Source organism: Rhea pennata, chromosome 2 (assembly GCF_028389875.1).
Source record: "Rhea pennata isolate bPtePen1 chromosome 2, bPtePen1.pri, whole genome shotgun sequence".
Classification (NCBI taxonomy): domain Eukaryota; kingdom Metazoa; phylum Chordata; class Aves; order Rheiformes; family Rheidae; genus Rhea; species Rhea pennata.
In genome coordinates, this window is record NC_084664.1 from 47,284,022 (window position 1) to 47,298,832 (window position 14,811).

The window sequence follows — 14,811 nt, forward strand, 5'->3', positions numbered from 1 at the left end:
CGTGCGTATTCGTGTCTAACTGTGAACACATACATGCACAGGCTAACACTACACACTCAGGATTGTGAAAAGGTGATTTCTTTAAAAAAGTAAATAAAGTCTTTCAGATTACTTATATATACACTGCTGTAGTTCTGTATGATTTTTTGTAAAATCTCATGGAGCTCCAACAATCAGGAATATTATTATAAGAAACGAACCACATCCACTGGCTTTATTCAAGTTTATTGTAAAGGCCTAGCGATGATGGCAATGCTGGGTGATCATTTTCTTGAAAATTTAAATATTTAAATCTAACTGAAAGATTATCAGACTTGACAAATACATAAATTTTAGCTTTGTGAGTGGGAGGAACAGGGAATAGTCTATCTTACTACAATAATGCTTGAAAGTCAATGATGTCTATCACTTTCCAAGGCATTTGAATGAAAAAAATAGAATAAATATAAAATGATAAATCTAAGATTTATGAGTAATAGTGAAATAAACTTTTTATATATATATATATATATATATGTATGTATGTATGTATGTATGGAGAATCTGGAAAAAAAAAACACTTCCAAGGGCAGTGCAAGAACAGCAGTAAGTTATATGGGTTGTTGTATGCTGGTGATATCTTTCTGATCACCCTTCATCGAGACCTGTGCTGTCTCGCTGGCCGGCAGGGCTTCACAAAAATTTGGTCCCAGGATAATAGTTTATAAAACAGCTCTGTACCAGCTTGCTAAGATCTTTCTGAAGGAGAGAGCATCTCTTAGCTTCTCAGCCTCTCTGGAGGAGAGACTCACTCTATCCTGGCAGGTGGACCTAGCTCCTGCAGCGGCAGAGGGCAGCACAGACATGGTGCTTTTTGCTTCTCAACAGCAAAACTGCCTTTCTTCAGGCAAGTTTGCTTTGTACCTACAAGCATTGATCAGTAATATAAAACTTCTCCTCCAAGAAGCCTTTTAAAAAAACTTTGCTTTAGAAAAGTAGCTGTATCAAGGGATGTGAGGTACACGCTCTCTGTGTCCAGAGGGGAAGGCATCTCTAATTAATCACACTTTTTTTAGCCATTTATGTGTAATTAGTTTGAAGTTTTACACTCACAGCATTTTTTGAGAGCTTTGATAATTACCTCGGTTCACAGGGGAAACAGTCTAAGTGTATTTCTGACAACCTTGCATTTACTCTGCTATGCTGAAGAGCAGAGTTTCAATTCAGATATTTAATACATAAGCTAATTATTTTTGATGAAATAGATGGAACATTTATGGCTTGTCAGATAAAATGAAAACCGGCACAGTTCACACTTACTCTTTCAACTGTTACTTGAGATTTCACTGATACTCCAAACTTTCGTAGAGCAAACATGGGCCAATCTTCTCAGTTTTACTGTAGTTCTACAGAAGATGCTGGGCAGTCACTGGAATTTTGCCCCCTGTGTGAAATAGCAGTCAAAGACAAGAATAACGAGTTTTATGAAACACAGTATCCCATTTCAGCTATCTGAAGGGACAGCAAAGATTTCCTATAGTGCTACATGCCAAAACATTCAGATCTAAGCACTTGGACCCAGAGATGCCGATCTTCCATTCATACTGGACAGTAACCGCTCCCACTGGCTTTAAAGAGATTTGTCAACATCAGTTTTTTTGGATATTTGTCCTTAAAAGGCAGGGATTGAGTGCTAGCTCTCTTGAGCTGTACTGTGCTACATCACTGTGATCAGAAAGAGGAAGAAATGTGGCTTTTCATGATTTTAGAGAAAGTATCAGATTATTTAGAGCAGCACCATTTCCTTCATCTGCTCTCACAAGATTTTCATGATGCTATTCCTAGTTACTGCTTACACCTTTGCTCTTGCTGAGAGAAAAAAATATTTATTACTGCTTCTAGTTTGAGTGCTTTTGCCTAGCAAAATCGAACATCTACCTTTCTAGTACTGCCAAGATTGTCACCCAAACATCAGGCTTTGCATCAGGAAAACAGCAGATGGTCCAAAATCTGATAATCAACAGAAAAAAAGATTGCATGTAAGATCCCATAGATTGAATAGTCATTTTAACTACACAGCCCAAAAACGTCGTTATGGGAAAATATTGTCAATGGTTGGAATGAGCACCACAAGCACAGTGGGGCTACTATATCCCAGGGTAACATGTCCTCGGAGGTGTTTTAAGCTTCTCAACATAGTAGTTTCATCAGGCTAAAGGAAGCTTCCCTCTGAACATGCTGTGTGAAGCCCTCTCATGAAAGCTCATCTTCACCAAGACTTTCTGTACTATCAGCAGCAGAAACTGGCCCCCTGCAGGGACTCAGGCTGGCTGGGGATAACCTGATAAACAAATGTGGTCTCACTAATTTCCCCTACCCAAAAGCTTTAACTGAGTGAAAAGCAGGCAGAGCATGATAACCTTTCTTCCTCCACTTACCTCTCCCTTCCTCCATCCCTCACAAAACAGGGAGGAAGGCTGCCCATGAAAAGACCAAGTGGTCTGTTAGAAATAGTGTATGTTGGAGCAGGGACGTAACAACCCAAAGTGCCTGGTGGTCAGGATCAGGTAAGTAAGATAGCTGCTGTGTGAGAGCTGATGCCTGGGCTGAGCCCTTTAAATTTCTGTTTTCTGATATTACCTATACGGAAAATCCTCCTTAGCTGAGATTTGAGATTTCCTACTCCAGTTCTCCAGGCTGTGGAGTTCCCCAGCTTGTGGCTGAGTTGAGATGAGGAAAAAATTTGTCTTGAAGAGTCATATATGGTTGCTGCTGCTTATTATTATAGTAGGGAGTGGTACAGTGCCTGCCTCTTCTGCCTGGCCTTTAATCTGAAAAGCGAAGAGGCGGGAAAATAAAAGAATATTCCTTTCTGAGAAGTAAACATATCCCTTTGGTCAATGAGCAGCTGCCAGATTCACATTTCATTCAGCAAATGTGAATCTATGGAGGCAGGCAGCATGCCAGGGTGCAGGACTGGCTGCTCCAAACGGGGCCAGGAGCCCGGCTGGCATCACAGTCAGCAGAGCAGTGGCCCCGCTGATCAGCCCCTTCCACCAGGAAGGGATGAACAGAGCAGGTTGGTGATGCTTGATGTCGGTCAGCCACAGCTCAGTGTCGACCAGACGAGACCCTGGCAATGAGGCCCGTTGTAGGCTGAGCCAAGCAGTTTTGCCCCCAGTTGAGGTCAGAGTCCGGGAGGTGCCAGGCTGCAGCCCCCAATGCAATGGGCGGAGGACCCAGCTAAGGCTTCTCCAAGACCTTCCTTGCTCAGCAGTTCCTTGCACATTAGCTGATTTCCCAGGAGCCTGATTCAGGGTTAGAGAGCTACTGGCACCAGTGCTGGCCCTGTGCACAGGCAGCTGTGAGCTGGGAGGCTGCAGAGCTGCTGAAGTGCAGTAGATCCATAAACAGGGCATTTACAGGAATAGACAGATCAGAGCCAGAGGCTGTGAGAAATGTTTAAAGGATTTTCTGTGAAGGATTGGAAAGGATTTCTATCATTTATTTTTGTTTTCAAAAAGCCTGTTAGCTGGCAACCAAACTTCACTAACACTTTCACATTTTTGTCACATCAATCACTGATTGTTCGTGAACGGACATCAGGAATTAAGACCATCTGTACATGAAGTTGCACAAGTTGCAAGATGGAAAGCCTTCTTCTATGTCTTCTTTTACATTGTTCTTTCTCCAGGCCAACCCTTGGCATTGGCATGTGCCATTTGCAGTGCCTATGGGGACACTATCCTCCTCTTCAAGCCTGTGGCACCTTTGCTTTCTCCACAGTGTCATATTTTGCTCTCTGGCTGCCCAGATGGAATCACTGAGAAGGAAAGGTGAAGAACAGAACAGAGAAGGCTATTTCACAAATACAATTTTAATGCATGTTGGCTGAGACTTTTCGCTGTCACAGCTATTCATGAGGAAGAACTGTTGAGTATTTAACCAAAAAATTAATAACTATCTTTGGATATCAAGCTATCTTGGGATGAGAAAAGCCTCTGAACCCTCTCGGCTGTATTGTCAAGGAGGTGCACAGTGAAAAAGTACTGCATGTGCTCCTTTTGTTGGGATGCCTTTCAGGTGACAAGAATTGCAGATAAAGAACTGCTCCTCTGAATTAAAGTTTGCTGCCAGGGCACACACTGCGCACATGCTGAGGTGCCCCTTGGGGTCCCCGTTCAGACTAACAGCCTCATCAAGAAGCAGAATGTCTTCCAGCCCCTATGACAAATATGCTGAAATGCCCTTGTACCAGCTGATAACTGCACTGGCCATTCAGTTCCTGAATCATTGCTCTCTCTTTTCCATCTTAAAGGGCTGGTGGGGTTTCAGGTTAAAGTGAGTAGATAAGATCCTCTGGGATTTCCCCCCTATTCATTGTCCTATTACCTAATCCGTAAAATAAGAGCTGCCATGTGTCCCGTATTTTGGCTTTAAGATAAATATCTTTCTTTTTTTTTTCTTCTCATAGGATTAGATGCTGATGAGACATGGCTCTTCAGATGCAGCGGTGATGAAGGAAGTTGCTTTGTTGATCTAGCACCAAAAGTGTTATCTGAGGTACTAAAGGCAGTCTTCTGTTGTGTGTTTTTAGAGAAATAGCCTCAACCAAAGTGAAATCACTTGTACCATATCTATCTCAACAGGGCATGGGGAAAATGAGCTGACACTGACCACTCCCTTCTCTACATTGCGGGAAGGTATCATCAGGTGATGGAAAATGGTGGCAGAGAGGAAAGCAGTGTTAGGCTAAGGAGGGCTACCAAATGGGCTTTAAGAAAAAAAGTGTATTGCCTCTGAAAGTTTGCCTATGTGCTCTAGGATGATGCAAAATATTTCTAAATTCAAATAAATTTGTAGCTTGAATGCAAGTGAGAAGGTCAAGGGAAAAACTGTCTGAGGGATCAAGATCTTTGAGTCATGCTCAAACTATATGAGGGCTGAATAACTCATCTATAGGTGTGATCCTGATCTCTCTTTTGATATGACTGTGGAGCTGATAGTGTAAATCTGTATAGTTGGAGCACATTTATACACACAAACAAAACAGTACAAACTTATGTAAATGAGTACCTGAAGAATATTAAAATATTAGAATATTGCATTATAGACTTATACCCATGGCACTTTAATTTCAGATAACAATATTCAGGTTAATATTCAGCTTGTGGTGTCCAGCGAGCAATGAATTCTGTCTGCCTCGCAGAAGATTACTTTGTAACTTTTTCATAGCCAAATCCATGTTATAAATGGCTAACAGTGTAAGTAAATCATATTTATGTTCGGTGGTGAGTAAGCAAAAGATAGAGTTAGAAAATAAAGAGGAAAGGATACAAACAAAAAAGAATGCCTTTTTTTTTTTTTTTTTTTTTTTAGAATGGCCTGAATTAAAACTGGCTTTTGTTTAGTTTCTAAGTTCTCTCTGCCTTTTTCTACTTCACTATTTTTATGAGGTCCAGACAATTTTGAAAGGGACAAAAAAAGAGAGAAAGAGAGTCTTTATGAAAAAGAAGATCGTTTGAGATATGTAACTAGAGAAAGGAGTTTTTTTTATGTTCAGTTATATCTCTTCTACCCCTCATCTTGGTGTCCCTACCCAGGCTGATTTCTCCATCCAGTTAAGGTTGACTGGCAGAACCTCCCGATACATGAAGTTTTTTAAAATTCAATTATCAGTGATGATTACTCAAGAGAAATGAAGTCTATTACTTTTCCACGTTGACTGCCAAGCATGGCCAGCTGGGATCTTTATCTAGTAATAGATATCTTGATCTCTAGGTTGCCAAGTCTTAAGAATTTATCAGAGCCTTCTATAGACTGATGTTAACTCTTTCTAACGCAGAGCTTGTACTGTAGCTCAGTAGCTTGTCTACTGCTGAATATCAGTTTTGTTTTGATCTTTGGTGTCAGAGGGACTTTGGCAGTACTGCATAAAGCAGCAGCTCCCTCTGACCCTGTTGCCTTTGGCAAGTGGAAAACAGCAGCTGGGAAGTTGCAGGAAGTAAAATAAATCTCTTAAAAAACAGTATCTTTTTGCTTATCAATTCTAGCTATGCTCCTATCAGTGGTTGAAGAAGCAGTGGTATGAATTATAGTTCAGGTCTCAGGGGAAATAGGCTGTTATAATTACACTGATTAGACTGGTGAAGTAGCATAGCTATATATATCTAACTCCCATGGACATTTTATCAACATTGGATGAACATCTAAATAATTGTAATGGTCACTGGAGCTAGGCTAGTATCAACATATCTGTTTCATTCGTGAATTGTTTCAAAATTGGCTTAATTTCTGCAGTGATAGATGTGTGGCTGATTTAATCATTATGTAACAAGTTGACAGCTCAGTACCTTCTGGATAGCATCTCATGCAATCATTAGCATTCAGGGCAGCCATTTATGGAGGAGAAATACAATCTCCCCATTCATCTGTAAAGAGTTAGAAAGTATCATTAGACTAAGGTGACCAGTGTGGCTCTGTGCTTGCTGTTGAATTAAGCTGTGAGGCTGTGTTGTGACTAGGTGGCAATTCTGTAAGTTCCTTGAATTTCAATTTAATTGGATTAATTTAATTTAATTCCTAGGATTTATTGAACCTCTATAATAACGTCTGAAAACTTGTCCGATACAGTGCTATGAAACTATCTAAACATCGTTACCATAGCAAGTACTGTGAAAACTGCAGAACGTCACATAAAAGCAGATGTGTGATTATTTTGATGACATGGATGTTTTTAGTGTTCTCTAACCGCTCAGGCTGTCCAGTCGATCGCACCGCTGTCCTCCGCGCATGCGGTGCTCTGGCAGTCTTTCCTACTGGTGAGGGCTACGGTACAGCAGCTCTGCCCCCTGCTTCGCTGGGGCTGTGCTAAGTCAGTGCTCTCAGGCTGTGCTCTGGAGGTGTTGGCCCTTGGGCCACACGGATGGTGCCCCCGACTTCTCTGGCCAAGGAAACCGGGGTTGGTTGTTTTTAGCCCATCAGGCAAACTTGCCCAGAGTGCTGCCCCAAAAGCCTTGGCTTTTTGAGTTCCTGGCACTCTGGAGCAAATGTACTCCCCGGTTCAATTCGCTGCAGACATGTGAAGACGTGTGATACAGCTGTTGCATTTACTGGTGGGAATAACCCTGGACCTCTTATACTGGGTTGCTCTCTTTTTTTGGCTAGAAATCTGGCCTCCAGACAGGTTTGGACCAGAGCATTTGGTCCTAACAAGAAAGCAAGCTTATTTGCAGCAATTAAGCTATCTATTTCCAAAGATATCCATCATATTTTTTATTTCAGTGAAGAGGCCCCAAATAATTTTTCCTAATAGACATCAGAAGGATACTGTCATGTGAAATCAGAGCTCATTAGTTTTAAGGACCTGCTGTTAAGGCTTTTGCTCTGCAGGCTTTTTTGCTTGTCCATTTTTGCATTTGACTGTCTTACAGCGTGTCTGGTTTGAATGAGTACGGTCTGTTGAATGATCCAGGTTGCTTTGCCTGACTGCACTCCCCCTCCTTATGGTTTCCTCCGCTGTAATTCATTTTGATATGGTGAAACGATCTGCTGCTGCTGGGTGCATTTCACCAGGGTAGGATTTAAACTTTTTCACGGGCTGGAGACCAGGAGACAGAGAGCCCTGATCTGAACTTCTTGGAAGTGCTCAGAAAAGCGTGCCAGACATTTCAGCCTTTCATTGGAAATGTGTTGTATATAGCAAACAATGAATTAGTCACTGTGCAAGCACAGGTCTCCATCTGTTAGGGATTCTCAATTCAAATAAAAATATTAAAAATTAAAAAATTAGCAACTAAATATAAAAATATGGTTGTCTGGAGAGACAAAATTTAGATCAATTCAAGTATTTTAAATATTCTTTTTTAGTGATGTGTTCAGCCTGTATTTTTTAGGATCCAGTTCTTTGAGGGATGAAGTGAAAGCCAAATGATAATACGAACAAGAACTTTATAATCCTTCTTGGCTTGCAAAGTGCTTCACTACTGTGCTGTATATCAAACTTAAACCATCAATGACACATCCAGTTTTTCCACTAATTTACTGTAGTTAGTGATTCATCTTATCCACCAAATACAAAATAACAGTGATAAAAGCATAGTTTTAAAGCTTTCAAAATTTTAAAAATAAACTATGAAAGCTGAGTGGTGCCAAATAAAAACAATTGCTTCTCCCTCTCATTTAAAATAAACATATTTTCTTAACACACTAAACTTCATGAATGATAAATTTTGTACCTAGATCAATTGTTCTGTTTAGCTTGATGATTTAAGCATAGGCAAGACAAAGATAGATATCTTTTATTAGACATGAAGGAGTATGATCTCACTTTTAAACTTTCGTGAAATATTTTAGGTGCTCTAATATGTGTAGACATAATTAAACCAATAGTTTTTGCAAACATATCCCATTTGGTTACTTCCTTGCTGGGAAGAACTGGTCGTATCATTTTCGGTGACGTCAGCATCTTTGCCCTAAGAAGGCAATCCCAGGTCTTTTCAAAATGAGTGTCACGTTATGTGTGTGCACAGCGTGTAATGCTGTTTTCTGCTGCTGTGAAGGACCACACCAGCACCTGACATCCAAAGCAAGGGTCCTTTGCCTTGAGCATAATCCTGGCCATATGCCTGCCCCCTCTGGTTTGATGCAAAGCACCTGAAGCAAAAAGCAAGTATTTCCATCACTTTTTGACATGAAGGTGGTATTTCCAAGAAGTGCTGAAGCATTAAAGGCGGAAAGTTCTTGTAGACTGAGGAGGGGCTGAGAGGGTAGGCTTTGCCTAGCTGGGGGGGGGTCTTTCGTGTGTGCCAGGTGGGACCTTGTTTGGGCTGAGGAGTTTCATTCAAAAGTTTCTGCCATCAGTCCCCACAGCCCCAAAAGACCAGCACCCAACATCACTCTCAGGCTGAAGTCAAATCAGGCATTTGTTATTAGCCCACCAGCTCAGCTCATTCCCTCCTTCCTGAGAGAAAGAAAAAAGTTCTCCAAAACCTCACACCACGCTGTGCCACGTTGACTTGTGCATCACCCAGAACAAAACAGTGAAGAAAAATCTGGACCTCTGACCAGTCCTGATTATTTGCCTGTCCACTGTGGCTATCGAGAGCAGGAGCAGTGCTCTGGAGAGCAATGACCCCTTTAGACATGAGTTCGTTTTCATGAACATTTTGCACTTGATTCTTTGATATTTGATATAAACAGGTCCGTGAAATGTTCCTATGTTTTCATGGGCATTGCCCTTTTGGCACTGATGCGGCCGGTCAGCAACCCTAACACCCGGCCAGAAAGGAGCTGCTTTTCCCTTGGCAAGATTAGCACAGTGAATATCAGCTAAAATATGCTGGCAAGAGTCAAGCCTCAGAGTGCGATCGTGCTCCCACTAAAATGAGCGGAAGCTGGATCATGTCTTAATATTTGTGTAAAAAACTCCACACCACAATTACTTTAGGAAACAAATGAAGTTAAAACCTGTCATGGGGAATAGTAATATTTAACTGTGAGATACCCAACCTTGCTGAAATCATAGGCACATCTGTTCACTGTGGCTTAATAGCTATTCAAAATACACTTCATTTTTTTTTTGTAGCAATAATTACTGTTTTATTAGTAGACAGTTAATTAAGTGCTCTCTAGTTTACTCTAAATTAAAAGAAACAAACTAGAGCAGGATATATCTAGACTTCATTAATTCTGCCTTTTTCCTGATTCAGATACATGATTAAAAAAAAAACAAAAAAAAACGTTTCTTCAACTTTCTGACTATGGCCTTTTTTTCACTTCCCTCTGAAGAAATACTTGGGGGACTCTGCCTGGAGATGAAGATGCTGCTGGCTTTGTTCTTCTTCCTTGTTGGGACCCACACGTCCATGACCCAGAACTTTGGTATTTTATTATCTCGTTTTTAATACAATTGTTAACGGGAAGAAAAACGTTACTTGCCATTTTTGTATTAAATCCCGATTCGAAGCTTGAGAGTTTAAAGATGCTTGCATGCATGCACACTAGCTGAAGCTGAGTTTGGAGGGTGGCAACATAGCAATGGAAGCTGGAGGAGATGGGAGAGCCTCGGCGTGGGGTCAGGGTGGGGGTATCGCTCAAAGCAAAGGTATATGTAAGACATGTCTGAGGATCTGGCTTTGCATGAGGCACCAGAGGACGCACAACCCTGGAGCTCTTGCGTGACGTGGCCCCCAGCGCAAGGGCGCGCAGCTCCGTGGAGGAGCTCCCAACTCCCCAGCCCTGTGTGTGGCATGTGGGAGCCGACCCCAAGGCTGGCTCGGGGGGCACTGGCCTTGCTCCCCAGCAGGAGCGGTACCGAAGACAAAGTAAATTCTCTGTTTCAGTCCCTGCAGATATCGTCCTCTTAGTTGACAGCTCTGAAGCTATGGAGTCTTCATCTCTCCCCTACGTGAAAAAATTTATGACCCAGATGATCAACAGCCTCCCAATAGGGCCTAACCAGTTTCGCCTGGCACTTGCTCAGTACAGTGATGAAATCTCCGTTGAATTTATGCTGGACACCTACCAAACAAAGAGCGCCATGGTGAACCATATCAGGAAGAACTTCACATTCACTGGTGGGAGCGCAGTGAAAACTGGAGCTGCCCTCGCTGCAGCGTATGAGACATTATTCCAGAAGTCAACTAATGGAAAAGAAAAGCAAAAAATCGTGGTGGTTTTGACATCGGCACCTTCAGAAGATGATGTAGAAGATATTTCCACATATTTACAGAGTCTTGGAGTAAAGATAATAGCTATTGGGACAAAAGAAGCTCTGCACAATGAACTTTTTGAGATTGCCACCCCGCCATTTCATTACAAAAATCCAGCGATGGAGGAGCTGCCTAAATTCTCGCAAAATATGCCCCACATCATTGCTGATATTATCCAAGTTAAAGTCAGTGACTTGATGAGAACAGACCTAATTGATTTCTCTGACACAGCTGTGCAAGAAGGTAAGCTGTGCTACTGCATGTCATCTCTTTGCCATAGGTCATGACGATCGTTTCCAGCACTGTAACAAAAAAGATCCCACAGAAGTTGGATTCTATTGCAGTCTATTTCCAAATGTTAAGATATCTTTCGTGTACCATCAAAAACACAAAATAAGTTAACAAATATTTCTTCTGGACTTGCAACTAGATATCAGGTTCTGAATACTAGGTTAGTGGTGTATGTATAATCTGTCACGTGCCTATCACGCAGCTACACAGATGGGTAGGTGGGAAAGGAGAGAAAGGGAGGGAGTGCGGCTTCACCGGTGAGCTCGTTCTTGAAGAAGTCTCCTTACCATTCAGCTGGATTAAGGCATTAGCTCTGTGGCAGACAAAATGGGAAGACTGCTTTTCGTTACTCATCATCTCCTCCTCTTTAGACTCCACTTGGATTTCCAGTGTTTGCGTTGTGTCTCTGAGCTATAGTTTTTGGTTTATGCAGTTGACTCTGTGCTGCAGCTTCGGTGCAAGCAGTGTTTCTTCCATATCCACATCCTCAGTGAGAGCTGCAGGCGAGTCAACAGGTTTTTCAGAGGCTCTTGAGAGGCACAGTAAATTTCTGTGCTGGAGCATTGCTGGTAAAGGGAACTTCTTACAGATGCCAGGACAGTTTAGAATGTTCACATTTGATATTTAAAAGTAGATACTAAAATAGTTATTTTGCTTACAAAAGTAAATAGTTTTGGGAAATACTCAATTTAAGGTTGCCTATAAACCTTCCCTGATTCCTATCTCTAGCTCTGACATGACAGCTTACATGGTTACACTGTTAGGGTGCTTCAGGATGAATGCAATTGCAGGGAATTAGATGATGTTGCTCAGAGATAATGGCAACTTTTGATTACTTTTTGAAAACATATTTTTTCAGTTAGGGAGCCCTAAATCCTGTTTTATTATTCTACTATCCGGGAGAACCCTAGGAAGAGAAGAAGAAGACTTATGGTTTGTTACAGGAGAAAAAGAGAAAAACCAGAAGTGGTGTTATCTCCCACTTCAGTGCCATATCTCCAGACATGCCCAGCGTGGTTGTGCTGCTTGGGGACAGTGTAGCTTCTGCATCTCACGGAGCTACTGTTTGGTAGATTTTCCATCCAACTGCCTACACTCTCATTGGGATTGGTAGCAAGAGAAAATAAATATTGTTTTTTAGCTGTTTGTAACTTCACTAAATCTAGATAGGACTTTAGATAGATAGATAGAAGCTGTTTTCCCACCTAGTGTGAAAGAGCTGCTATAGGGTGTGCATGTGGCAGAATTGATGCTGAAATCAGTTTTGGATCCATCAAATGCCAGATGATGGATTCTGTGGCCTTGTTGCAATCTTTTAAAAATATTGTTGTTTGTATCTTCTTCCATAACAACTGGTATAAAAGGATCTGGGAGTAGTTAGTCAGCTGGAGCAGAACTCTGGTGCTGGATTATAAAACATAATGAATTGAATCCAGGCCCATGATATTTGTAACTCAAGGAAGATGCACAAAAGAAATTGTTTCCAAGTAGTGAAATATTGAAAGAAATTGAATACTTTAATGCATTTTCTTTACCAAGGATGATATAAAGAATTCCTTTTCTTGAAAAGGAGTGATAGGCCTGAGTGTTTTCTCAAAACAAAAATACAACCTGTTCTTGAGAAGTCATGAATGTGACAGCTCCTTTCGAAGTCTGCAGGAATTTCATGTTTTGTGCATATTAGTATTTATTTAGAACACCATTAGACAAATGTTATTTAACAGTGAAAAGACAGTTAAAAGGCTTTAAAAAAGTAAAAACTAAGTAGATTTTACAGAAACTGTTTCAGATTTTCTATTTCTGTTCTTGGACTCCTGCTAAGTGAGTACTATGCTGCTTTATTGCCTTAACATTGTGTTCATGCTAAATCTGAAAACTTAGTTAAAAATCATTAATTCAATCTTTTTGCCGCCTCTACAGATACTGTGGATATTGTCCTGTTGCTTGCTGGCCAGCAAGGCCCAGAATATTACCCATTTCCGTACATTAGAGACTTCATTAGCAAACTGATGTACTATCTACCTTTGGAGTCTAGCCAATCCCGTTTTGCAATTGTCCAGTATGATGATGATGATGATGTGTATGAAGAATTTACACTAGACAAGTATAAAACAAAGAAGAATATGCTGATGCATTTGCAAGAGCTGCAAAAGTTGAAAGGTGGCCCGGTGAAAACTGGCAAAGCGCTCCGCCACGTTCATGAGAGGTATTTCAAAAAATCAGCTGACGGAGCAGACAGAAATCAGGTTTTAGTGGTTCTGTCTACATTGCCTTCTAGTGATGATGTGGAAGAGCCAGCCAAAATGTTACAAGACAGTGGAGTAAAAGTGATAGCACTGGGGATACATGAAGCTGTGAAAAAACAACTGAACTCGGTTGCTACACAGTCCTTCTCTTATTATTTTCCTAAGGAATGGGAACTCCCTATGTTTTCTCAAAACGTCTCCAACATGATTGCAGGATTCCAGATGGACAGGGACACAGCAGAAGCAGGAGGTAAGGAAAAGCTCTGACTATCCTTAGCATGTTTTAAAACAGTGAACTGGGAATATAGACAAGATGGACACGCTCTTATGTCCAAGAAATGCTGCACTTCACGGTAATATTTTGCAAACTTGGTGCTTTTTCGTGTATGTGTGTGATGTGCTTGTACATTTTCACACTAAAAAGGATGGAGACCAAGAAGTCCCACAAGGGGAGGGATTCTTATTTTCTTTCAGACATGCAGCTTGAGTTTCGGTATCCGTCTGTGGGACGGTCTGTGGTATATGGCCCAACTTACTGCACTAAGGAAACCTAGCAAACCTAGAATCAGCGCTGGGTTTTTGCACACAGCTGTCGTAAGGTATCTTTCTGAACTCCCATTATCAGATAAAAAAATATCGTAATGGGAGCAACAGAAAAAGAGTGGCAATTAAAATAAATAAGTACAACTGCTAAGATCATGAAAATAAATAGAACTGCTCTTCTTTGCTCGTGAACTGACATCCTTTCCCCTAAACACAAGCTGACATCTCAAGAATTTTGCCTCTACTCCTAAAGGTATTTCTGTAGTTGTTATAATTACCACTGACTCATAAGTGTATCAGAAAGGGCACAGCTTAATCTGTAAACTTCCTAATGATTTTGCTGTTTTAGCAATTTTGAAGAAGCATAGGAAACAAGGTGGGAATTTTGCTGATATTTCTGTTTGTTGGGAAGCAGGGTGAGCCTGTGCTAGGCAGACCAAATGAGCAAGAGACACAAGTTGGAAGGCTTCTCTCCAGCTCTCAGGCCTCCAGGAATCAGTTTCTGAGCTTTCATTTTCCCATAGACAAAATGGGAAGATAATATTTCCCTGTTGTTCATTTTCAGTAGAAAACCACTGATTCATACAATTAAACTGGACTATGGTGCCGCAGGATCATACACATTTGAGCAGCCAGGATGCTGAATCCAGTCCTCTGCAGTCTCAGGAAACCCCTCAAAATGTGTCTAATTCAGGGTGTCCACAAAGCACCTGTAAAGCACCAGAAGCCGTGAGCCAAAGAATATTTCTCAATACTTTATTATAAAGTTAATGTTTATGGAAAAGTCACAGTTATCATACGCTGGCTGACAGAAAGCAGGGAAGGCATCATCGTGGCAGTACCCGGTATACCGGCACCCGGTATAATTCTAAATAATCACTGCATTTATGCATTATTGATTGATACAACAAGTGTCTCTTTATGAAATACAGCTTTCCATGAGGCTATGGACTCTCCACAGATAGCATTTTAATGAATAGTTTTTGAAGACCTTCAGCAAGTATGAATTAAAAGAATTTTATTAGACTCTCCATTATCCA

General features: G+C 41.1%; 1 protein-coding gene across 1 annotated transcript in view; it reads left to right on the top strand.

Annotated features, from left to right (window-relative positions):
* The first annotated feature begins 2,939 nt into the window (after nucleotides 1–2,939).
* LOC134136561 (collagen alpha-6(VI) chain-like) overlaps nucleotides 2,940–14,811 on the top strand; it is a 55,962-nt gene continuing 44,090 nt past the window's right edge. Inside the window, exons 1-4 of the mRNA XM_062568476.1 lie at nucleotides 2,940–3,078; nucleotides 4,454–4,542; nucleotides 6,738–6,940; nucleotides 10,132–10,934. Coding sequence (XP_062424460.1) covers nucleotides 2,940–3,078; nucleotides 4,454–4,542; nucleotides 6,738–6,940; nucleotides 10,132–10,934 — 1,234 coding nt within the window. The remainder of the gene's footprint in view (nucleotides 3,079–4,453; nucleotides 4,543–6,737; nucleotides 6,941–10,131; nucleotides 10,935–14,811) is intronic.